This window comes from Falco biarmicus, chromosome 7 (assembly GCF_023638135.1).
Source record: "Falco biarmicus isolate bFalBia1 chromosome 7, bFalBia1.pri, whole genome shotgun sequence".
Taxonomy (NCBI): Eukaryota; Metazoa; Chordata; class Aves; order Falconiformes; family Falconidae; genus Falco; species Falco biarmicus.
Window position 1 is genome coordinate 3,794,624 of NC_079294.1, and position 25,933 is coordinate 3,820,556.

The 25,933-nt window shown below is 39.8% G+C and overlaps 1 protein-coding gene across 2 annotated transcripts in view; it reads left to right on the forward strand.

Annotated features, from left to right (window-relative positions):
• The first annotated feature begins 3,536 nt into the window (after positions 1-3,536).
• The window catches only part of GALC (galactosylceramidase), a 36,997-nt gene continuing 14,600 nt past the window's right edge, over positions 3,537-25,933 (forward strand). The window contains exons 1-7 of one of the 2 annotated variants that reach the window (XM_056346206.1): positions 3,537-3,775; positions 4,758-4,826; positions 7,393-7,456; positions 8,872-8,985; positions 10,380-10,519; positions 12,767-12,805; positions 21,199-21,329. In XM_056346206.1, the coding sequence (XP_056202181.1) occupies positions 3,608-3,775; positions 4,758-4,826; positions 7,393-7,456; positions 8,872-8,985; positions 10,380-10,519; positions 12,767-12,805; positions 21,199-21,329 (725 nt within the window). In that variant the 5' untranslated portion in view covers positions 3,537-3,607. Of the gene's footprint in view, positions 3,776-4,757; positions 4,827-7,392; positions 7,457-8,871; positions 8,986-10,379; positions 10,520-12,766; positions 12,806-17,333; positions 17,462-21,198; positions 21,330-25,933 lie in introns of both variants that reach the window. The other variant, XM_056346205.1, reaches the window with a different exon arrangement.

Sequence of the window (25,933 nt, forward strand, 5' to 3'; positions counted from 1 at the left end):
AGATAAAGCAACAGGAAGCTGCCCTTGATTACACCAATGAGGCAACAGCTCACACTTCTCTCAATTTTTTTTGACCTTTTTTTTTTTTTTTTAAATGACTTGTTAATCTAAACTTGCCCATGGGAAAAAAGGCAGTTGTGTAGAAGTACGCACAAAGAATGGTACCAACCTTGGTAAATCTAGGAATCTCTTTCGTAAGTTTATGAACTTTTATTGAAAATATTGCCTAATATGGAGCACATTACAAACCTCTTATCTAGGACACAATGCATTTTGCAGACAAACCACTCCACAGAAGTAAAAGACTATGGAGTGTTTATGTATTTTTTTTTGTGTTTACTTATATATGTTCAAAACATACACTTGTTTTTTTTTTTTTCTGACTGAAGGACTTGTCACTTGCCTTTCCTAACAATCACGTAATCAAGTAAGAATCCACCAAAGAAGAGCCCATAAAAATATATCACAATGACTTTAGGAGTTTGTGCAGAAATAATTCATTATTTTCAGAATCTGTATTACTGTTTTTTCCCATTTGCCTACTGAAGGGAGGAAGTTTGTGAACAGATAACAGAATTTTATGCACTGCAACAAGCTGCAATTGATATATTTTTATATAAACTGAATCTGAGGTTAGATGCAGCTTTCAAAGGGGTGATTCTTTTAACAGATAATTCTCTTCAGTTAGACAGGTGGAAAGTTGTTACAAGAGGATAGTTTCTCTTTTCCCACTGTGATCAGAACAATTTATTATGTGCTCTGATTTTTTTATTAAATTCTGTTTGCAATGATTCAATTCTGCTTCTAAGAAAATGGGTACAATTTCACTTTAAATGTACATCTATTGGGCAACACAAAAACTGGCCTGTTTGCTGTTTCAGAAGCTAAGGAGAAATGAAACAGATGAGCAAATTTAAAAGCTCTGAAATAGGACATACTGACTTCCTTGATAACGACATCAAGCAGCTCTATAAGATTTAACCACTGGATGCAGAGATTTGGTTCCTTCTTTTTTTTCCAGCCAGAGCACGACCTTTTCATCCACAGTTTTACTACTGATGTGGTTGTTATATGAAGCCTAAAATTAACTCTGTACTTAGGGTCATTTTTGAACTGGTGTCATAGCCCTCTCCAGTTTGGTGAAAGGGAGGCTTTCTAACCATTTGGTGAGATTAGTTTCTAAAACGAATTTCAGTCAAACCTTTATTTTCACTGAGGGAAAAGTCATTAAGACCTGTTTTAGCACTTTTCACGTGCTCTTTCTTGGTACCTACTGGTGAGCTGGCTCTGTTCTGTTGAGGGTTCCTATACTTAAAAAGCAGTTCTTACCAGTATTAGAAATAGACAAACATAGTTGATACATTTCTGCAGTCCTTCATGCTAAAAATCGATAGTGGGACTGAAAGATCAAAGGAAGCAAGATGGGGGATGATGCATTCTATACATTCTGGAAGTAAAACTATACACAAAAAGAAAATCTTGACTGTGTCCTTATGGAACAGTTTAATTTCTGATGCAAGCAGCACAGTTTTCCAGGTGGGTTTTTTATTATTATTATTTTGAGATCTGGACATACGTAGTATTTCAAATCAGTCATCTTGGAACAAGAGGTGCTCTTTGGGTTGGCTGGCTGAGATTAAAGTACTATTAAGAGTGGAAAACTATCTTATCTACAAAAGAAGCAATGATTAGGTCCTCAATAATTTTATTGGTTATGTTTAGGGTTACAAAGAGTCCAGATCATACATTCTTGGGTCATGGACATAAGTCCAAAGAAAAAAAAAAAGGCAAATCGCAAGGTTGAGATTCCTAATGCAGAATAAAAGTCCTCAGAACCCCACCAAAATATCCTCTTCTTTCCACCAAAACATTCTAAGAATGTTTTTCTATACCAGCTGAACACAGGAGGCACTCAGCACATCATAGGGTGGAAACAGAGTTTTGAAAGCTGGTACTTTTTGGCTCCTATGAGTAAGAGACTGAATTCCACAGCTGAAGCCTTCTACCTGGAATAAACTAATGCATTAACATAAGAAATTATCAAAATTAACCAATTAATAATACATGAAGGTTTTGCAAACCTTCCAGGTATACAGTCTGCTGGAATGAATCTGAATTAGGACTGTGAGCATAATTCTACCTCTGCCACTGACTCATTGTAGCCTTGAGGAAGTCACTCTGTCCTGCATGTAATAATGACATTGTATAGCTCACTTGGGTGTGAGCAGGTTCATTAGTTAATGCTTGATATTGCTGTAAAGTGCAAAATGTTTTGTGTTTGGTATTGTTATTAAAAAAGACATAAACAGGAAACGTTAGTCAGGTATTGTCATCACTGAGACATTAGATCCCTCAATGACCTGGGCAAGACAGGCAGTGGCTCGAATAACAGCATTCTTTATGGACAGAAATGCACAAAACCTGGGCTTTTCCACAGCTCTAACACACTGCCTGCATGATGTCCACCACTGCATTTTGAGGTGCCTCGCTCCTCCTTTAAGCACACAGAGCATTGCCTCTGTAGAACACTGAGGTCAGCAGGCAGACAGTTCCCCTTTAAAGATTTTTATAGGGTATCCAATTTGATTCCTAATCTCTTGATTACTTTTGAGCTGAATGCTTTCATGTGCTGGAGTCTGAGGAGCACCTATCCTCACAGAAACCTTTACTGCATGGCCCAGCACCATCTCAGCTGGTCATGTTTTATGCAGCCGCCTGGCAGCGTGCCCCATGAAGGCTGTCAAACAGAAAGGCTCCTTCAGCCCTGCTAGCGTTGCAGGTCAAAATCCACTTTTAGGATCCCTCTCTGGGGTCCTGCTGACGCAGCTGTGGATCTAACTGGAGCCAACCGTGATCCCCAGGGAAGCCTGCGAGGGAGGCTGCTGTCACCCCTCTCCTTGGCAGGGCCTCTCTGGGCCTGGCCCTGTGCTGCAGGGCCACTCCCTGCCTGTTCCTGTACAGGCGATCAAAGGTCTTTCTCACAGCAACGGGCTCGAGTTTTCTCCTCCAAAGTGCCCATTTTTGCCTGTTTTCCAAGTGATTTGGAGACAGCTGGAGAGCGGACCAAAACCAGGGAAATGGCTGGTGGGTGCTGGCAAGGGCCTGGCAGTTACGAGATTCATAGTGAGAGATTCCCTGCGTTCCTCTCCCAGGAAAACTGCTGTGCCTTGCCACAGACCCCGGAAAAAAAGGTTTGTTTGGCGTAGCTCTTGCCCGCTCACGCTGCGCTAACACTTGCCTCGGTGTTCGCAGGAAAACCCTGCCCAGCCGTGACGCCCACACCCCGCCTCCCCTCGCAGCCAGCCACCTTTCCAACACTCAAGATGGCTCCGCAATAGCTTCACTCGCCGTTCAAGTGCCCAATTCCAGCATGGCGGTACGCTTCCCACCAACCGGAACTTGCCTTGCCCTTTCTCAAAATGGCAACCACTAACTTCATCCCGGGCGTGGGTAAGAGCTGCATGGCTTTCCCGTTACCAAAATGGCGGCGAGGGGCGCTCACGCCCCGCCCCTAGGTGGCTACCAGGTGGTGCGGTCACGTGAGGCGCGGCGGCGGGCGGCGGCGCGGTGCAGCAGGGAGGCTGTCGGCGGAGCGGAGCGGAGCGGGATGGGGAGCGCGGCTTTGCTGTGGGGCTGGCTTCTCCTTGGCTGCAGCTGTGCGCCGGGCCCCCCCGGGATCGATGCTGCTGCGCTCTTGACGGCTACCTACGTGCTGGATGATGCCGGCGGGCTGGGCAGGACGTTTGATGGGATCGGGGCTGTCAGCGGCGGCGGGGTGAGCGACGCTGGAGGGCGTGGGGGCATGAGCGCCGGAGGGGGGTCTCCGAGGGGAGCCGTGAGGGCTGGGGGGCGTCTCTGAGGGGAGCCGTGAGGGCTGGGAGGTGTGTGTCTCCCAGGGGAGCCCTGAGGGTTGGGGGGGTGTCTCCTAGGGAGGCCTGAGGGCTGGGAGGGGATTTCCGAGGAAAGCTGTGAGGGCTGGGGGGGTCTCTGAGGGGAGCCGTGAGGGGGAAGGCGGGATATGTGAGTGGGGCCCTGAGGGGGGCTCCTGGGGGCCCCGAGGGGCGCTGTGTGGGCAGTGGTCCCGGCAGCTTCGTGCCTGCCCTGCGGCCACCTGCGCTGTGGCTCCTGCTCATCAGGCTGCTTGGGGTGCTGAGGGTCGGCCAGGGCCTTGGTGCTGTTGGAGGAGAGCCGAGCCAGGGTGGTTTTTTTCAGTAGAGGGTCTTCCTAGCGACTTGTCCCTGTGAGTTTTAAAATGTGAGACGAACCAACAGCTGGTTGTATGCTTTCCTGGGGTCCAGCCAGCGGAGCCGTGAGATCCTGCAAGTTCTTACCCACTGCAGGACCTGCTGTGCTGCTTGCCTTGCCCTCCTGCCTGTGCACCCCGTGAGCTCCCGTTGCCTTTGGTGTACGGTGAGCCAAAGCAGGGGGGTTCAAGCAGAGTGGGACAAACGGTGCTGGGAGGGAGTTGCATTTTCCTTATTATATGTCTGTGAGATCTTTTTGTTTCTCTGTTCTTTGGACTCTCTTTCAGTAAATTGCAGGTAACTGGAGTACAAGGCAGATGCAATTTATGAAACCAGGAAGGTACAATTGCAGGGTTAGAAAAGACTTTTTGTAGGGCCTTAGCTGAGATCCTGGTGATATTATTATTTTTGTATGTTTATTAGCTATGTGAAAGTCCTAGATTGACAAACTGGGATGTACTTATATGTTTGAAAGTTAGGTGTTCATATTTTAATATTTTCTTTCCATTTTAGGCCACATCTAGACTCCTGGTGAACTACCAAGAACCTTATCGCTCCCAGATTTTAGATTATCTGTTCAAGGTAAAGTTGGTTTCACTGCTAAAATAATGTCTAATTTCACACAGAATTTCTTGTGTGATCTTGGAACTCCTGTAGTATATTCAGTACTATTTGTAATAAGGCAAAATCCCATCATTTAAAGTGTCAACTTTAATGTTGATTTTTATCAGAACCTTGAAGTATAAGCTGTTGTTTTTGACAGCCTGCATGTTGTTCAGGAGCCTGTTACCCACAGGATGCTTCAGGCTTGGGGCAGAGTGGCTGGAAAGCTGCCCGGTGGGAAAGCACCTGGAGGTGGCTGGCTGACAGCCAGCTGAATATGAGCTGGCAGTGTGACCGGGTGGCCCAGGAGGCCAGCAGCGCCCTGGCTGGTGTCCCACACGGCGTGGCCAGCGGGGCCGGGGCAGTGCCTGTCCCCCTGCGCTCGGCACGGGTGAGGCCGCCCCTCGAGCCCTGGGCTCAGCTCTGGGCCCCTCACGGCCAGAGGGACACTGAGGGGCTGGAGCGTGTCCAGAGCCGGGCGGGGGCTGGGGGGGCTCAGCCTGGAGAGGAGGGGGCTGGGGGGGCCTGGTCGCTCCCTGCAGCTGCCTGACAGGGGCTGTGGGCAGGGGGGGTCGGTCTCTGCTCCCAGGGAACAAGTGACAGGACCAGAGTAAACAGCCTCCAGCTGCCCCAGGGGAGGTTTAGATCAGATATGAGGAACAACTCCTTCACAGGAAGGGTGGTCAAGCACTGGAACAGGCTGCCCAGGGAGTTGTTCAAAAAAACTTGTAGCTGGGGTGCTTGGGGACATGGTTTAGGGGTGGGCTTGGCAGTGCTAGGTTAACAGTTGGTCTTGATGATTTTAAAGGTCTTCTCCAACCAAAATGGTTCTATGCTTCCTCAGATTATTATGAAAATCTCTTTTATGTTTTCACAATATGTTTTAAAAAATGTTTTCAACATATTTGACCATCCCTGTGGGCTTAATGAGGATTGAATAATTTTTGTGTCTAAAGTGGGAGGTTTAGTTGTTCATAGTGATTGCAGGAAGTAGGTCTTTGAGACAGTTTTGAATTTTTTGGAATACAGATAGATTCACATAATATGAAAACAGCTGTGCAAACTGCATCATTTCAGCAGCATATCTATTCCAGATTAGTCTACTAGTTCCAAGTGTAAGTGCAGTTACGCTAGAAGGTGTGTGAACATTACTGGTTTGTAAGTGGCTCTAGTTTAGCAAGTGTGACCTGTGGAGTTACCCAACTTAATATATGGTAAGATTATTGTGCTGGACAGTAATAATTTGCTTTGCTTTTAGCACTGTAAATTACTCTGCTGGAAGAGGATGTCATGTCACTTTCAAGCAGTGTAATCCAGATGGCTGGAGGGGAATAGTTTACTATGTAGTTTAAGGAATTGGTTTTAAAGTGTAGAGTAAGGCATATAACGTGTGACTGGGGAATCAAAACCTATGGATTTTGGATACTGAAACTGTGTTTTACAAATATGAGTTTTCTGAAGGAATCAGTAGGTATGTGGTAAAAGAATCTAGCCAAGAGACTGTGATTTTCAAAGATTTTTTTACATGTTCTTTCACCAAAACTGCTTAAGCTGTCATGAGATGCCTGTGGAGGGGTATACCTTGCCTCACTCTCCTTGTCTTTTAGTGTCAGTCAACTTTCATGATGGAAATGGGAGAGCAAATGTGCTAGAGGTTTAAAATCAGAAATGTCAGGAAGAGAAATGGTGAATTGGGAATACTTGCTTCTTATTTAAAAACAAATAAAACCTGCAAAACTTGTAAGCCAAGCAAACTATTGTCTGTGCAGCATATTTTTTAATCAAACTGCATTCTTACATCTTAGACCTTTTTTTTTTGATACCAAAATTGTACTTAGGTAATTCCATGGAGGGGGCCAGCTCATTAGCGGTTATTAAAATAATGAGTAGTTGTAACTTCTAGCTTGAGTAACTTGTAAGCCACTAATGACTGCAAGAACAGACTAGGAGTAGGATCCACTTGTATGAGCTTGAATTTTATATTCTGCTCCACCAGTCAGATACCAGGGAAAAAGGGTAGTGGACTAGGTGGCCATTTGTTTTCCAGTATGGTAGTTCTTTCTTGCTTTTCCGCCTGTAGTTAGCAGTTTATTAGTTAGCAGACCTGTATGTATGCTCTTTCACATAAGCAGTGTAACCCTTTACACCAAAGAATAAATTATTTATGGAAATAGTAAGTTCAATAATTTGATTTTAAAAGAAAATCCACTTGACTTGTAATAACATTGAAAATACTGTTGTATTGCTCATGTAGCCCATGTTCTAACTAAGAGTGCTTCAGTATTTTCTTGAGCATAACCAATTTGGAATCTGCACAGCTGGGGAGAAATGTGGTTAATGGTGCAAAAGCTGGTGAAACTGACTAAAGATAAGTGTGAGTTATCTCACTCAATTTCCTTTTTGAAGCAGACTTGTACAATTTCTATAATGGGTGTCTAAAAAAAAAAAGTATTGAATTTTTAGCATCCTCAAAATTGTACACGTACTGCATTCTTCTTGTTAACAGCAGGATTCTGTTTGTTTTTCTGTCTCTCTTTTTTTCTAGCCAAATTTTGGTGCTTCTTTACATATCCTCAAAGTAGAGATTGGAGGTGATGGACAATCAACAGGTATGGATTTTGTGAGCAGGGTTTAACTACTTGTTGCAGTGATGCCCTGTGTAACATGTCCTACATGTCCTTTAGCTGAGGCTTGGAGATGCATTCTGTAGTTGTCCTGAAGTTGCAGAAAAACATTAACAATGTCTGTTGACTTGTAGAAGAGAAATTTATACTTAATGTTCTCTAGAGACAGTTCTCACTATCATATGGTTGATAGGTTGCATTCTAGAGAAAGTGTTTTCTTCCCCCCCCCCCCCCCCCCCCGTCCAGATTAAGACATCTCTAGTAGCTTTCTGAATTGCAGTGCATTTCTCAAACACCGGTTTTGCAAAACTTGTGTAGGACTAGGTGGTTATGTCTTAAAAGCATGAAAATGCCAAAGACAGCAGGTCAGAAGCAATTATGTTCCTTTGGTTTAGTCAACTGCTACATTTGACTGGAGTGGTGGTGTCTGTAGGCACTGTTTTTTCTTGCCTGGCCACAATTGAAAATGTCTTTGTGTAATTTGCCTAGTTAGGTGTTAGTAAGATAAAAAGTTATCAGTCCTATTTTCTGTAATGAAATGTGCTGTTTCAGCAGTCTTCATTTAAAAAAAAAAGTCTCATCAGAAGAGATGTCTGGAACAATTAAGCATATAGTTTAGTGTAAGTAATTGTTGCAGCTGCATGCACAAATTATTAATTGGCTTTTGTGTGTAGTGACTTCCCATGCAACACTGATTCTTTTCCACCTTTCTGGTTTGTTTACCTTTGCCTGAGGGAATTCAGTGCCATAGCCTTCAGTTTCAGAGACGCTTCCTGCAAGTCATGGAACACCATCGAAATTATAAACTAGATCTTTTACTATTAAAAAAAAAAATATATCTTTCCTGTCACTGGAAAACTTCATGGCAGTTCCTTTCTTTTTTCTCCCTGGACTTGCCTTGCACAGAAGAGACAAACTATTACCTTCTTTTGTTTGCTTTTTGGTTTAGATATAACTTGCTTCTACAAGTGTGGTGGTTTTTTTGTTGTTGTTTTTTTTTTTGTTCTTCCCCGCCCCCTCCAGATCTTAATGCTGTAACTTTCCTAGTGGTTTTTGGGACCAAGATAATCATGAATATAGCTTCAGTATTACCATAGCTAGGGATAGAAAATGACCAGTAGCTAATCACATTCTGATGTTAAAAGCAGGCATAGTTCCTTAAAAATAAAAATCACTAAATTAGTGCTAAGTTAATACGCTAAGAACGAAGGGTGGCAAGTCTTGCATGTTCCCTCCTGCTGCTCATTTTGCTTTAAAATACATACGTACCAAAGAACGTGAACCATGTTGGAGGTATGTGCTTGCATACTATGGCAGTGAGCAATACAGAAAACTTTAGAATGTGTAACAGCTTATGACACAGAAGATAATTGTGAGCTATCTGTCTCTTTCCTTCCTAGATGGTACTGAACCCTCCCATATGCACTATGAAAATGACGAGAACTACTTCCGGGGCTATGAATGGTGGCTGATGAAAGAAGCTAAAAAGAGGAACCCCAAAATTAAACTGATTGGTAAATTGCTGCAAGCATTAGGATTTATATGCTTTTTCCCCCCTTAACTAAAGTGCATTTCTTACCCTTAATTAGCATATTATTTTCAATAGGCAAATGTTTTGATGTTGCAGTAGACAAACTAGAATGTCTAATATTTGGTAATGTTGCCTTGATGCTTCACTTAAACTTACTGTGTTTTCCTTTGTTACTTTCTTTTATTGTGCTATAACATAGGATAAGAAATGACTCTAATAATTTGTTTGTATCAAGTAAAATTAATGCTTAAGCTCTATCACAGCAATGAATTTGATTTATCATGAGAGCTGAATTTTTGAACAACAGAATAAAAAAATCGGGGAGATAAAGTGAAATTACAGGAAGTGTAGATCTGTGAACCTTATACATGCTAAATTCAATGATGTGTTCTTACTACAAACCCATCAGCCCTTCCCCACTATGGTGGTTCTTGTCTTCTGATTTGTCTAACGTATGTAGTTGTGTTATAAGAGGACTTTCCTGTCTCCCTGTTTTGATTGTGGGTTGTGTGTGTGTTGTGACAGTACAAATGTGGAAGCCTAAACTTTAACTGAAGCACTTCACAAAATTTATGTCACATGAAACAAGAAATCTATTGATTGAAGTTTCTAATCCCATCCTCTTCCTGGGATTAGGCTGGGTGGATTTGCTGGTCAGGTTCTTAGACAGGCACTGTGACAAGGAGTAATCTATGACTAATTGTGGTTATTAATAAACCTTCCTCTTCCCTCAGATCAAGCTCTCAACAAAGGAAAGAGGGTTTGCCTTTGAATTAGCTCACGGTATCTTATACAATGCCAGCTGAAAATTTAGCAGAATCTGGTTAGGTTAATTTCTTGTTCTCATTTAAAAGACCCAGTAAACAGCTCAGACGCGGAAATGCTTTCTCATGATCCTAGTCTTTCTTCCTCTATTATGATGAGATCATCACTTCTTCTGAAATTAATATTCAGGAGATTAACAATTTTTGGTGTTCAGTATTGATCCTTTGTCTATAAATCTGTGACTTTTTATCCTAAAATCTTTGAAATTTTAGATTTTTTAGAGCTAATTCCACACAATTGGAAGATTGTACATAGTCAGTTGTATTCTAGTAATGAAGGCTTTCTAGCTTAAAAAAAGGGAAGCTATTAATATATTTGATCACAATTTATATTAGAGCATACTCTCCAGTTTTATTTTCTGTTTCGTAATGAAACAGTTTCAGTTTCATAATGAAAGTTATGTTTCATTGTTTCTCTGGAACAATGTGAATTTGAAGTGCATATGTGCTCCTTCTTTTTAGGTAGAACAAATTACAGCTTGCTGTTGAAGCTTGCTGAATAATGTAAACCAACCGCTTACCCAATTCATTTGTTTTTCTTCTCTCTTTCCAGGATTACCTTGGACATTTCCAGCATGGGTGGGGAAGGGTGAAAACTGGCCCTATGACTATCCAGATGTCACTGCTTACTATGTTGTTTCTTGGATATTAGGAGCTAAACAGTATCATGATTTGGATATTGATTATGTTGGGGTCAGTAAAGCAAAACCTCCTGTGTATTTTATTTATAGTCATTCTTAAGATCTTGGTCTTGCCTCTCCTTGTTGATTACTGGAGGAGGGGGATGGGAGGAGAAATTGTTATGTAATTGCAGTTTTGGCTTTTTCTGTTGCAAGGGGAAATGTTAGTTTACAGTCTTTCTGCAATAATGGCCGTTAAAATAGAATCTGTAAAATAGCTAGTGTCCTGCCTTCCCAGTTCTAGAATGAAGTTACCAGAGAAACTGAGAATTCTGGAATCTGTTTGAGTCTTGGGCTTGCGTGTTCTGCTTGGGTTTCAACAGTTACCAGCTAACAAAAAGCATTAGTTAAGACAGAGTGCGTGAAAGTCTGCTAATGTGACTTCTGGGCATGAAGTATGGTCACTGTTTTGTGGAAGGGCAATCCTCTACAAATTCTTCCATTTTTGCCTGTATCATTTATAGTAGTTAAGGTAAAGCTGCATGTGTTACAGTACATTATAACTACTGTATTGTGGTGCAGTGCAATATATGGAAGTAGTGAATGAATGTCTGTGAAAAGTGTCATGATTTGGAGATGAGAGGGAGAAGCAGACAATCTGGAAAAACACGTTTCAAGTTTACTGTTTGACTGAGAATCAACTTTTTATTTTTGTCTTCTGATTAAGAAAATACATGGCAAGGATTCCTCTAAAATCAGTCCTATACTTACTGAAACAGTTACTTTGGACTTGTGTTTTGATATAAGACAGTTGTTTAACTTTAGAAAAGCTGAAAATCACTTCAGCAGTCCAGAGCAAAGCTGCTAAAACTATGGTTCCGATCCTTCAAAGGAAGCCTGACCTTTCTGCTGTAATGTGGGAAGGTAGATCTGATTTTTCTCCCCTCTGGATTGCACCCCCCTTGGTGGGGGTGACTTATTTCAGCTGTGTCTGTCTTGCATTTGTGGCAATGCAGTGATGCTTCAGCACTTTGGTTGTGGGGGACAGGGAGAACAACTGCTGTTAAATATTCTCCTTGTTATGCTGTTATACTAGAAGGCGAGTTCTGCATTTTATGTGTTTGAGCTATGTCTGGCTGCTGTGTTGTTACTTCACGGTGACTGGCCTTCTGAATTCTGTACTTCTAAGAAAAGGCAATTTTCTGCTTTTGCAGGCAATGTGGTGACATAGCATGTTGTCTGATTTCTTTGTGGGTATAATCTGAAATACAGGAAAGGAGTGAGGTCTGTGAAGGCTCAGAAACAGTCAAAACAATTTTAATGCTGTTCTGATTCTACTTTGTTAGCCTTTGCTGCTGTTTTGGTTTGTAACGTGTTATATGTCATTATTTGCTTTATGGTGAAATGAGCCTTTCAGGAAATAGCTTTTTGGTTGGCTCATTTTTGAAGTCACATATGAGCACTTATGGAAAGATCTAGAAATACCGAAATCAAATGGACATATCTCACCTGCAAGAAACTGCTCGTACACGGTTGGCTAATCTACACCTACAGGGATATACTGTGACTTTTACTGGGGGATGTGAGTCACAGTGTTCGTGTTGTGGTTAGAAAGACAGTAAAAAGGTTTCTGACTGTGCATTTCGTTGGCTAGGGTTATTGGTAGAAAGGAAGACCAGCATTCCAGCTTTTGATTTTTGAGCAGTGTTTAGCTTAAATGCTGTTTCCGTAAAAGACGGGACAATCCAGAGCAACAGAAATTAGATGATGTTGTGTCTGATCTGCTGGATCGAGATCTCTTGTGTTGAAGTATGCATATAGCCCTGTGTAAATTAGAAGGAACTGTAACAGAATTCGCTGTTGTTGAATAACCCCCTGCAGCGGTAGGCAGTTGTTTGATACAGAACTTCCTCTAGCTCTTCTGTGTCAGTGCATGGCAACAGGGCCCCTTCATTAGGACCACACCGTGAGGCCACAATGTGTTTCTCAACGATTCCTAACGAACTGTAGGCCCATTAGCAATTATGTCCTGTGTAATACTGCTACCCTTGTAGAGCTCAAGAACTCTAGAGTTCTTTACAGCAAGAAGGCAGTTAGTAGACCTTAGAGACAGATGAACAAACAGGTATTTTGCACCTTCATACAGAATTGTCTCCTGAAGAGCTGATAACAAAACCAGCCAGAGCAATTTCCTCTAGCAAACTGAAACCATGAAGTTAATTAATGAATTGTATAATCTTCCATGTACATAAATAAAATCTTTCATTATGCATTGACATATGCTGATTTTTCTAAATGGCTTTTTATTTTTCCTTTATAGATATGGAATGAAAGGGCATTTAGTAGCAAATACATTAAGGTATGTATTTTTTCCTGTTTATCTAAAGTGAAATGTTTGTTACCATATGTAAACAATTAGCTTTTCGGAATCTCCCTAGAAAAGGGACCTTAATCCTGCAGCTACTTCACTTACTGAACTCCATTTCTTGTAGTTGCAGGCATGGAATGCCCACAAGGTCAGATCTCTAGATCTTTTTTTTTGTGTGTCAGAGACTGTTATTTTGAAGTTTAAGTGTGTCACTGTATCCTAAGCGTTTAGGACCTCTAAATTTTAATGGAAACTCCAGTTGATGCTACTGAAACTGTATAAATTAATCATCTTTATACTGGCTTGGATATAGTTATAAGTCTGAGATCTGTAATTACTTAAAACTCTGTACAGTGTTCCAGTGGATATAATACCCTTAAATTATTGCTATAAAACTAGAGTTTCTGATTTTATGGAAAACATAAGAAAGGCTCTGTGTTTGTAGCAGTGCAACATTTGGTACCTCCTGTTCTAAAAGAGTTGGAGGAATACAGTGTTTCACATAAGCAACCTTGAGATACTTCTAATATCTCACAGCTGCCTGCTCCTGCTGCCCCACGCCCTTTTTTGAAAACCTTTTTTGTTATGTTATGCTGAAGTGGAATCTTAAGTACGAGCTTCTGCTTTGTTAATTTCCTTGTTGCTGCTTTGAGGCTAAGAAGCAATAGCATTGCCACTTCTTAAAAGCAAATAAGAGTTAAATTGAGTGCATAGAAAAACTGCTGATTTTTTTGTTCTTTTAGAACTCAGCAGGGATTGGATCCCGTCTGCTTAAAATTAGTCGATTAGTGGCTATTAGAAAAGTTTCAGTTCTTACAGTTTATGTGCATTGGAAGAGGTTAGTCACATCATTTGTCCTTGGTAACTTCTGCAGTTATTTTGTTCAATGGTTACTTTTAGTACAGGGAATGGCATACAACCGTTAAACTTGACGCTGCAGTAAGAGGAAAAAAAAGTAAGTATCTTTCATGAGGCTGGCATATATAAAATTCTTCCTACTCCTGAAAACTGAGAAAGCTCTCCTATAAAGAATTTCTTTTAAAAATTATATTTCCTAGAATATAGAATTAGATGAATACCCTTACAGCTGTTTCCTGTGATTTGTGCACAGCTTTGATTGAGGGAGAGCAGGAAGCACTGGCAGAAAGCTCTGTGCTGGTCATATACCTTGTACAAAGAAAAAAGAATACCCTATATACAGCTTTATGGGTTTTTTTGTTAACAAATATGTTAATCAACCATGTATTTTAAACTTATTTACTGGGTCCCCTGCCACCACAGTAACTTAGTTTCCAAGTCTTATTGCATCTTAGAGCAAATTCTGTTACGTATACTTCACAGGTAATTTCATTAAAGGTATTTTCTAGACTCTCACTGTTGTAGGCTGCTAAGCCACTAGTTCCTTTTGGACACAAGTTTGGCACTAGAGTTTGAGTGACTTACAAAATCCATTCCAGAGAAAATAAAAATACACTGAAGGGTGAAACAGCAAGATGTCTTTGCATCTGTGTCAGAGTGTCTTATTTCTTTGGGCACGTTAAGTAACAAAACTGGTGGGTGTTTAGATGCTTCAGGTTTTGCTATTGAAGCTACTGAAATCTGTCTAAACTTGTTCAGTGGGTGTGCTTAGTTTCCTCTTAAAATATCCCATCCCAATGTGTGTTCAGCACAAACCATAGCCTAACTTTTTTTAAAGCTAGGAAATGAGTTTATAGGGTACTGTCTTCATTCCAAAAAACACCTCAGGATCTTGAAAATTTCTGTTACATTTGGCCTCAGGCAAAGAGGGTTCCAGATTTTTCTTTTTAAAAACAGAAAAGCATTTTGCTAATTGGGTATAGGCGAATGGAGAAATCATTCTAGTAAGGATACTGGTAGTCTTCCAAAGGATAATCCTAACCATAGGCAAGGTATGCTGGTAGGGGAGGAGTGAGAAAGGGGTGTGTGTGTGGACTTCCAAGTAGAAATCTCTAGTTGTACAGTGTGTGTCATGAAAGCAAGACCAAACAGAACTGAAGTGCTTGTTTGCAGGCTGGAATAAAACAATGCAAGTGAGATAGAAGATAAATAGTGAGAAATCTTTTTTGTTTTTTTTGAGCTGCAAATTTTATTTTTTCACTGACTAGATGTTATGTTGCTTGGAACATCTGAGACTGAATTGTTTGTAAAAAGAATCATCAGGGAGAGAAGGCAGGTATTACTGTAAATAAAATGCTCATTTTTTTCCCTATATCACTTATTGGCTTTTTTTAAGACTGGTTTTCTGGCTTTCTGTATGTCTTGTAGGAAATAAAAATGTTTTACTTTGCTCAGTCCTATGTCATGTCACAAGGAGGCTTTCTCGGCTGTCTTGGCTTCCTAATGTGGGGAGAATGAATGTGGAGAACGAACTGTTGAGTATGTGGCATTCTGTTTGTGAGGGTTTTAACTGCTGTTGAAGTGAGACTAAGCTTTTGGCTTCTAGAGCTAAATGTTTAGTTTAAAATTTGGTCGTAAATTCACCCAGATATTTGCTGAAAAGTGTCAGCCTTCCCTCCACTGTATGTTAGTTCATATAGGGCTTTTTATTTAATACCTGTTTTACCATTCATTCTCTTACACTTTGCAGTGTCACATTGCATCTATTCTCTACTGGCACGATAGTTCTATTTGCAGTCTGCCTTTCGAAAAAGGTCTCTATGCTGAAGTGTGCTGTTGCACACCAAACATTTTGTGTGATGTCTGACATATAGATGACATAGATTTTAGTCGTGACATAATTTTAGTTACTTCATCCCCAAAGGCACTAGTTATGTTTCTTAAGTAGAAAAATGAAAACAGAAATGTTGACTCTGTTGCTTAGGAATTCTTATTCAAGAAGATCCTGTTCTTCCAATTATATTTTAAAATACTGTCGTCTTAAAGTAACATTAAAATTTAATGAGTATTGGTGTATAAATATGAATGCTGAGTATGGGGGAACCATTCTGCATATGTTACTATGGAGTGCATTTTGAGTCTATTCTGTGTCCTTGGTACTCATCTAACAACATGGAAATTCTGTAACCTTTCTAGTAATTTTGTTCTTCTGAACTGTCTCTATGGTTAAGCTATTTTCCCAAATTATAGATAGCTAGAAAGCTTTAAATTGCAAGGACCTACCTGCAAGTATTTCTACCATCATGAATTTTTCTTCTGGTAAACTTTGTGCTTCAAAGGTTTCAAGTAGCTGAACAGAACTTCATTACTACTTTTCTTCTTAATCTTCCTAATAAGCTTTATGTCCTTTAGGTCTAGGCTTTTGTTATCACCAACATTTGGACTTTACTTTGTATCCTTATTTGACTACACATCAGAAGAGAAATGCTTACTATTCTTCAGTTTGCTGGAGGGCTGTTAGAAGCACTTGTTTAAGGATTCATGCCTACTGGTCTTCAAAGGGTTGGAAAAATCTTTCTCATGCATGCATACATACAGCACATAGTACATAATTCCTTTATATCCAAGGTTGAAAAAAGGATTTTGGACTGTGGACTGATGTCCTTTCTCAGAGCAACTGTATGTGGAAGCTGCTGGAAATGCTTTATTATTTTTTTTATTGTTATTCAGTGTTCAAATAAAACATTCTTGTATAATACCAGCCCTCTATAAACCTGGTTCATTCTTAACTGTTAGAGCTGGCTATATTTTGCCTGGGTAGATGTGAGCGGTTGATCATCTTTGACAGTGAAACAGTAAGGAGAAGCTGGAAAGACAGAATAGGAATTCTTTTCTGAGTTGACTGCCCTCAGTTTTGTTGTAAATATGACAATTCCAGTTTTATGCATTATGTTCCTAAAAATTAGACATATGAGAGCCAAGTAGTGTGTAAAGTTAAATATTAGACACCTACAACATCAAGGATTTTTTTTGTTCTGTAAAACAGCCTGTGAAAAGAATGCAGAGGTGTTCTTTGCCTACAGATGTTTGGCAGGCATTTCTGTTCTTGTGGAGAACTGCATGGTTACAAGGTCTTCTCTATTTTAAAACTTCAGTCCCTGTTTTCTCAATATACTTTTTGAGGGATCAGGTTAACTTTCACTTCTGATCACTTGTGGAGGTATGTCCACTTCCACTTTCCATTCAGTCATCATTTTTAGATCAACTTAGCATGACTGACTATGATAAATCCATTAGTCATATGTAGTGTATTACATGCATGTGCTTGATGGAGTCAGTATGTTGAGAGTGTTTGAGAGGAGTACGCATATGGACATGGGGTGTCAAAAGTAATCCAAATGATGAGAAGCCCATTTTTGTGTAATGGCTATCTGAATGCCATAGATAAACCTTCAGTATTAAAAATACCTATCATTAACTTTGTCTTAGTTGTCATTATGGCTCTTCTTTTGAGAAGTGAGAGCTTCTCTTACCCGTCTTGGTCTGAAGAAAAATGCTTCCAATGATTCCCCCTACAGTTCTGAAATGTTTTCAGTCTTAAAGTTTTCATGTTGCCTAGTTGACGAAGGCTGTACTTTAAGTGATGTTATCTGTTACTAAGGTACTTCGACAATCTTTGGACAGACTGGGTCTAAGGAACATTGGCATCATCGCTGCGGATGGAGATTGGAACGTTTCAAAGGAGATGATAGTTGATCCCTATCTTAATGATGCTGTTGAGGTAGTCGGGTAAGTGTGGGAGAAGGGAGGAGTTTTAAATATTGCTTATTGCTTTATTTCTGTAAGTAAGTCTTCATCTCCATTTTGAGAAGTCTTATGTTCTTATTTCATACTTCCTAGCCATTCCCAGCTCTTTCATCATCATGTACAGTGGTGACTGATCGCTCTTCCCCGTCTTCCTCTCTTCTTTCAGTTCAGTACACGTGTTAGGTAACCTTACTGCTCTTCCATCATTTCTTTCAGGTGTTCAGGAGCTATGTCTTAGGCTTCTTATCTGGGCAGTAGTGAATGATGGGAGACTTCTAGCTAATCTGCATGTGCATCTTCAGTCAGAAAAACCTTAGGACTAATTTCTTTGGTCTGCAGTTAGTTTTAATTTCAGGTGAACTTGAACTTTCACACTGGAACTTATCACCCTGGGACTTTCCATGCTTGCAGCATTCACTGTTACATGTCCTTTGCCTGAGATTTTTCTGGTCATGTCCTAAAGCTAGGAGTTTGTTTGTTGCTTATGCCTGATAACAGATAGTATTAGAAGAACACACACAGACAGTAAAATAGAAGTAAAGACATGCATCCAGGGTTTGTTTGTAAACTAATGCAATGTGTATCAATTTTAGCAGCTAGGAACGCCCACTGTTCACACTTTTCTTACTACCTTGCTTCTGTCAAGTGGCTTGATACTTACTATGCTGCTCTTACTTTCTTGTTAGTCTCTGATTTCTCAAAACTATAAATAGGTTTTTAAAACTTAAAGCATGTTCCCACTGGAAATGGCCTATACATGTATAAATTGTTCACTTGTGCTATATTTGTTAACTTTTTTTACCTCTGTTGTTAATGCTACTGTGGTAAGAACATACTTGTAGTCACTAGTGTACCATTTATCCTCATTTATATGTAAGGGGGTGTGGTATGCTCATAATTGTTTGAACTAATGCATGGTCCAAAGGTTATAGCAAGTCAGTTAAGCAGGGATTTTATAAAGAAACTGCTTTCATATGTGGTGAGCTTGTAAACACTGATCGCCTGGAAGTGACTGCCTGAGTAATACCAACTACAATGCCAGCATTGGCTAACTCATTTGGTTTAAAAACTTAGATTAGGCAAGACTTGCACCTCAGCAAGTTATAGTGCATTAAGAAATGTCTTAATTATGATTTCCATGCCAATGGAACTTGCAGAATGAGTGCACTGAGTATGTATGGTTCTTACTTGTTGAAGAGCTTGACAGAATCAAGGTTAGGAGTACCTTTTTTTGTTTGTAGCCTTCAGGATCATAAACGTGTTTTCTTTGTTCTTTAAGATGAAAGTTCTTTTTGTCAGAGGTTTTTCCTGAATGTCATACAGATTTTTCCCCAATTTCCCCACTCCTGCTGATCACAAAAAAACCCGAAGAGTTATGAGAATATTTTCTGTTCAGTAGTGTTGTTATCTATCAGAAATTAAGGTTAGTACAAAATGAGAACACCGTGTTTCTCAGCCAATGCTGACTTTAAGGCACCAACTATGAGAGTTCTTGCTGACCTAGAAGAAAGTAATAGCATTTAGGTGTCTGTTCTTCAAATGCTCAGGTTCAGAAAGCTGCTGAAAGTACACTGTATCCATATGTCTCTTAGATAACAGTGTCTAGTTGTTTGCAAAATCTGCTAGACAGATATCTTTTCCTAAACAGTCTTAAATTCTATTCTCAGAAACCCTTTCCTGTACATTATTCTATAATCTTTTTTCAAGTATAACCCTCTCTGTGGCTTTTTCTTAGTTCTTCTATTTTGGAATTGGAACCTGGAATAAAATTTACATTGTTTTATTTGGAAATTATCAAGACAATTGAGGTGATTACTTTGGCATCCAGCCACAAAAAGTAACTGACTTTTCATTGTGTTTCCTTTAATTTTCCTTTCTTTCCTTTCTCACATCAGGTAAATTTTACCTTGATACCATGGCTCCCCATGATGCTTTGTCCCTGCCTAAAATACCGTTTGCAATTTGAAGCATATATAAGGTAGATTTAAGGTTTCTATGTCCGTTTTCTCCCTTGTACTTTTGCTGTCATCTAGCTTGATTGTCTGGCTTGAGACTTGAAAGATAGAGGACTATCTTAACAGGAGGCTGCACAGCCACTTGTTCACTCCCCTCTGTGGGGTGGGAGGGGGAGAGTCAGAAGGGTAAAAGTGAAAAAACTCACAAGTTGAGGTAAAGACAGCTTAACAGGGAAAACAAAAGCTGTGTGTGCAAGCAAAGCAAAATGTGAACTTTCTGAGTACTGGACCTGATACCATCTTACGGGGACATCGCTTGCAGTCTTGCACCCTGCTTGGACTTTTCTGTCCACCTTGGTGGGAGACTTTACTAAAATCAAGATATATCTACTGATTTCACCTTGCCTGCACAAGTAGTCATCTTGCCGTAGAAAGCAGTTGTTTGTCAGGCATGACTGGCCCTTGGTAAATCCATGCTGCCATTCCCAAGCATCCTCCTATCCTTCTTGTGCTTGGAAATGACTGCCAGGAAGAGTTGCTCTGTAACCTCCCTGGGGACTGAGGCTAGATTGTTGGGCCTGTAGTTTCTTAGATCATCATTCTTGAAGACTGTCATTAAAACTGCTTCTCTGTAATCATCAGGAACTTCCCCTAACCGCTAAACGCTTTAGCCTTTGTATGTATGCTAAGTCTGCATATCTATTCTAATGCAAGATGTAACAGGAAAATACAGTGCAGCAGTAATACTAACATAGTGTTCAGACAAATTTCTGAGGACTTGAAGGCAAAAAATTTTCATGTTTCAGGCTACCGTCAAACTGCACATCAGCAAGTTCAGATACTGACCTGTGTGTATGTAAATAAGATATCTTGCAGCACTGTTTCCTGCAGATCGTGTTCCCTGTTAGGGAAGATTATGTATGGTAGAAATAGACAGAATGATTTAAAGATAGTTAGGCACTTGATGTTATCTGAATTTGCAAGTACAGCAAACACTGTTTAGGGCACCTGTGGACTTCAAGAAAAGACATCATTAGACTCAGTCTTACGTGACGCTTTAAATTTGTTGCATTGACTTTCAAGGCCTTAAAATGTCCCTAGGGAAAAGTACAGTGGTTGCAATTTTAAAATTTGAAATAAAGTGCAGTTGAATAATAAGGTGTGTATGTGTCTGAGTTTTTTCTTGCTTCTTGTGTTGGCTGTGTTTAGAAAGAGCTGATCTCATTTGTTTTGCTTCACTGTTAAACTGAAATAGTTGATTATCAGAGAGAATAAGGGGAATCAACTCCTTAATTAAATGTTTACTGTACTTTCACAAGGTTTCTAAGTTGTACTTCAGTTGTCCTTGCCTTGGATGTGATCCTTGTAGCCGTAACCTTAACACTGTAACATCTAAGTGGCTGATCTGTAAATAGAGTATCTTGCATGAAATGTGATATACTTTGCCTTTATCTGCAGTTTTAAGTAAGAAAATAAGAACCAGACATTTTTAATTTTTCCTTTTGTGATGTATTTTGAGGTTTGGCATGATAGAGGAAGAAGGTGTCCTCTTTTGAAGGCACTTTTGTTCTTCACAACCTATTCTGTTTTTTTTGGTGTAACAGTTGTAAAAACAAGAATTGGAATATGATTTGTTTTTGAAATATGCTCAAATAGTGCTGAAGAAGATGCTGCCTTTCCCAATATAAATTTTAGACAATCTGAAAAACATTTTTTTATTTGTCCCTTCTCTCTCTTCTTTGCTCTTTTTTTTCCCTCCCAAAGCTGTTGAGATACACATTGGATAAGCATGGTCTGCAGCAGGTGAGGATCATAGCCAGCGATAGACTGTGGGAGCCCATTTCCTTTGTCTTGCTGCTTGACTCTGAGCTCCACGGAGTGGTCGATGTGATTGGGTAGGGGGTTCTCTCTGTTTTTCTTTCTTGGTAGTCTGTTCATAGTTTGACTTCATCTTGCTTGTCTATAACACAGCCAAAACTTTACCTCTGTACTCTGACTTGCAATGAAGGGATTGATACTATAATATTTTTTTTTTTACTAACACCATCAAATCACACGGGTGACAACTTGAACCCTTGATAGAATACTCACGATTCAATTATAATGGAGAAGATTCCTGTTGGCTGTGGTTGCACTTTGGGTGGATTGAACGTTTTTTGGACAACCCTGTTTATTCTGAGGGTTGTTTTGGTTCAGTAGTTGGTATGCAAAAAGTGCTTTACCTTTACAGCTTTGTATACAGCCTTGTATTACTGACTTCTGCTAGTCTCTTACAGAAATGGGTGTGATCCAGTAATGAATTTGGGCTGTGATTCTTTTTTTAGTTAAAATAATGTCTTGATTATTAGTTCCCATTTTGTTTTGATGAGAAGGTTGTGTTTGGAAAGCATACAGCCAGCTGACTTGTGTTTCTAGTTCTGGGTTTCATCATATGATGCTGATATTTTGCAAAAGCAGTAGTCTAAATTTGGGATTGATTACTGACTTTGCTGAATGGAATTGTGTGTATGTGTAATGTGTAATGACTTGCTCATTACCTTTCTTTTTACAGTAGCTCTAAATTTTAATTATTAGGTTCCATAAACTTGCCTGACCCAATCACGTGCTTCAAATGTGGGTGTTCCTCGCTTCAACTTGAGTCTTGTTCATTCATTTTTATAGATCTGACCCACAGGAGATGTAGAAATGAAAGCTTTCCCTCCACATATGGATAGGCAGTTAGTTCTCCACCCCCCGCCCCCCACCCCCCCCCCAATCAATTCCTCCTCCTGTTCTGAACAACAAAAAGTATCCTGACAGTTTTTTGCAAGTGGAGCCTTGGATCATGTGTGGATCAACAAGTGAACACAACTGGGAACTCACTGACCAGACACAAATCCACTGTGATTACCATCATCCCAACGCAGGGACCAGGGACTGTGCTTCCTTTCTGTTTTTTGGCAGCTACAAATATGCACCCAGAGTCCTGAAGTTCAGCTGTTTTTACACAATCTCAGTAAGCTGTAGTTGCTTAACTTTTTGCAAGTGTAAGTTTTACGTCCCTAATCTGATTCAATCTTAATAGGGAGATGAAATACTCTCTTGTGTAATGAATAATCAGTTGGCTACTGGACATTTAGTGGTGCACATCTCATCATGGTATTTTAAAAAAAGAATTGTTGGCTTTCTTTTTTATTTGAAACCATAAAAAGTATTTCAGATAGCCATACTTTTACATAAATGTACATTAAATCAATTTTGGACTTGGTAATGTACTTTTTGATCTGTGACATTTCTCATCAGAGGAGCTAGATGGCAGATTAGTTAAAGCTGCTGCTTTTGTTTTATTTTGCACTATATGCATCCAGGCTTCATCTGAAAGATATTGTAATGGCTAGAAATTAGAGGGAACCCTGAAGATGCACTGTAAAACTATTAATGGAAGTTCACCCGCGTAGGAATGACCCAGGTCACCAAAGCTCTTTCTTTATAATGTGTATTTCCAAACAAACTTTTCAGAGCTATTACTATTGCATCAATTTTAGTAGTGAAATTAAATATGATTAATTATAAACAAGCATTACTCTTACTTTGAACGCATTTAAATTATATTGTAGCTCTTGAAAACAGTGTTTTTCAAGGATGGGCTTGCAAATTCCATGGCCACTCATAGGGATACTTTAGATGTGCTACTTGTTTGTAACACAGTTAAACCAGTTAGATTTTTGCATGCTGTAGGGTTAGAGACCAAGCAATTCTGTGTTGAAAATCCTTATCCTCCGTGCCCCCCCTGCTGTTAATTGAAAGAAAACAGCAAGTCTTTAGAAAGAGTCAGTGGGATTAAGTGTAACAACTTCAATTTTCACCTAATATAAATTTAGTATGCCATTAGGTGGCAGCCCAGTCTTCTTGGTTAGAAGCATTTTAATCAGATCTATTCTAAACGCACATCTGGCTGGCTGAAAGTGTTGCAGAAAACCAAGACTTTTAAAGAATTTTTTTAGACCTAATTATGCCCAAGTTAACAACCTAAGAAAAACAAGATGAAGTTGTGACATTACCACATGATGGAATCGTGATGTGGTGCCTGTACTAGTGGGAATTTAAACTGTCCCAAGTCCCTCTCGGGCCTGTGTGCCAATACAGAATGAGAAGTAGGAAAGACAGGGTTGTTTAGCTGGTGATTTCTGTTTTCTAGAGGTATTTTTGAGAACTATATTTTGAGAGTTTCACAAGTAGTGCTTTCCTGCAAAGCTTCATTGGAGTGATGGTATAGTACAGGATGATCTTTTTTAAAGATTTATTTAGTTGCTGCTGCCTTGTACTGATGCATGAGAGAGAAGTTGTGGAAAACCTTGCTATTTCTATCCTGATTTTCCCCTTCTACCCCTTTGGGCCATTGCTATATGGAAAACAAAAAATAACACAGTTAGTTAACTGACTTGAAGTCACTGTGGGCAACTGTGTGAAACAACATTTGCAATCCATAAGTAGAAAAGCTTTTCTAATTTAATGCCACTTTCTTAACATCTGATTCAGTTCAGTTGCCCTACACAGGCAACTATGAATTTTTTTTCCCCATTGAAGTCATATTGCTTCATCATCTACTGTGTAAAGCACACGTAATCTTGTGATAGTTAATATTGCAAAAATCCTTTCTTACCACTCTTAACAGATAGAGGCCCTGATGATGAATCAAGCATCTGCTGGTTCCAGAGAGATTGAAAGGAAGAGGGAACAATGAAAATGCTTTTTCAGTAAATGACAGTGATTTGCAGAATTACTATCACTACAGCAGTGATAGTAAATAGGTGTTGGTAAATTCCCTTGCAGTGATAAGAGGTTTAAACTTCTGTGTCACTTCTATTGTAATTCTGTTCCCACTATTCCTTTCATTACCTTTTTTCCACCAAGATCCATTCCTTTTCCCCCTTTTGCGATATACGTCACTTTCCTCTCTCTTTGCAATGGTCTTCTGTTATAGTGTGCCAGTCTCTGCTTTTTGAGCAGAGAATCCAAAATCCCACTGCTTCTGCTGAATTCTCTAAGAATGATGCTGCCTGAAAACTGGAGTAGAGTTTATGCAAGAAGGAAAGGTGTTTAGGAGTCTGTTTTTTCCTGAAATTTTGACCAGGATACTTGAGTCTCTCCAAATGGTAGTGGTCCTTGAGTGGACCAATTACTTCCTGAGGGTAATTGCACTAAGAAAGTAAAGCAGAACCCCTTGGTTAACAGCAATATAAGTGAAAAGCAAAGGCAGTGTAAATTGTGTTCAGTAACAGTAATTGAAATTGCATCGAAGAGCAAAATGATTCATTTCTCAACTGGCAGTGAGACTGCTTTACCTGATTGCTTATTAGTGGGAAAAAATGAGAATTAAGTGTGTGGGCTTTAAGTGGAGCAAAGCTGCTGGTAAAGGTTCTCTTCCTTTAGAACCCGATTGTTCTCCCTGTAACTTTAATCCTGTTTGTCATCCCTATTTTCCAATATAAATTTTTACAATTTATTTCTACAGCTTTAGTGTCTTTGCACTGAATTATTTCTCTTTCCTCTAATGCTGATAAAGGCAGCCCTCTGTCTTGGTGCAGGAAATCAGAGCTCTTTAGATCTTATTACTGTGTAATCTTAACGTAAAGCTCTCTATAGCATCTCCCTGCTTCCCTCCTGCCCACCCCCCAACCCCCCTTGTTGTAAAGTGCGGTTTGTATTTGGCAGGAATGTTGACTCCTAATATTTAAGAAAGAGCTCTTCAGGATATGGAGTGTAGAGAGACAAATTATTCCTTCTTTGTAAGCTACATGCTTTACGCCGTTACAAAAACCTCTGCTTGGTATTGGTGTTTCCAAGCCAGAGGGGAAATACACAGTAACCTGTGTGGTAGAGAAGAATGCAGCTAAAATCTCTGCTCTCTGTTACATTATCAGTAGTGAAGCTATCATATGAATGACTACAGCACATGACCCGTTGTCCAGTATGGGGAAAATAATGAGAAAAAAACCCCACCCCAACAGTCAGCCTAGAAAAACGGGTATTTCTTGTATCCTTGTCACAAATGTATCAGCTGGTCAAGTTTCAGGCTGATAGTAAAGGAAATATTGATGTCTTCCTGCCCAGTGCTGACCGTTTCATTTTAGTCTATGTATTTGGTTTGTTCAATGAGTGTGCTAAGTGAGGGGAAAATCATGGCCCTGTTTTCTGCTCTTGATTTGAAAAGATTTGTTTTCAGTTAGACTAATCTGGTACAGTGAATCAGTGTTGCGATTGAGTGTAATCAGTTGTCTTTATTTGGGAGAAAGCATATCATCATATTGAGGAAGATCTTGGAAAGAAAATTAGCTTTCATTGTATGTTTCAACTATTTTCATTTTACACCTCTGTAACTTTTATAGTCCAGCTAGCGTGCCTTTCTGAAATCTGAGTTTATTAAAAAGGTGTGCAGAATTAGCCAGGTTCATGTTTAGGTCCCAAGACAGTCATGCAGTTAAGTTCTTAGAATAATTTCTAGTACTGTATATTACTG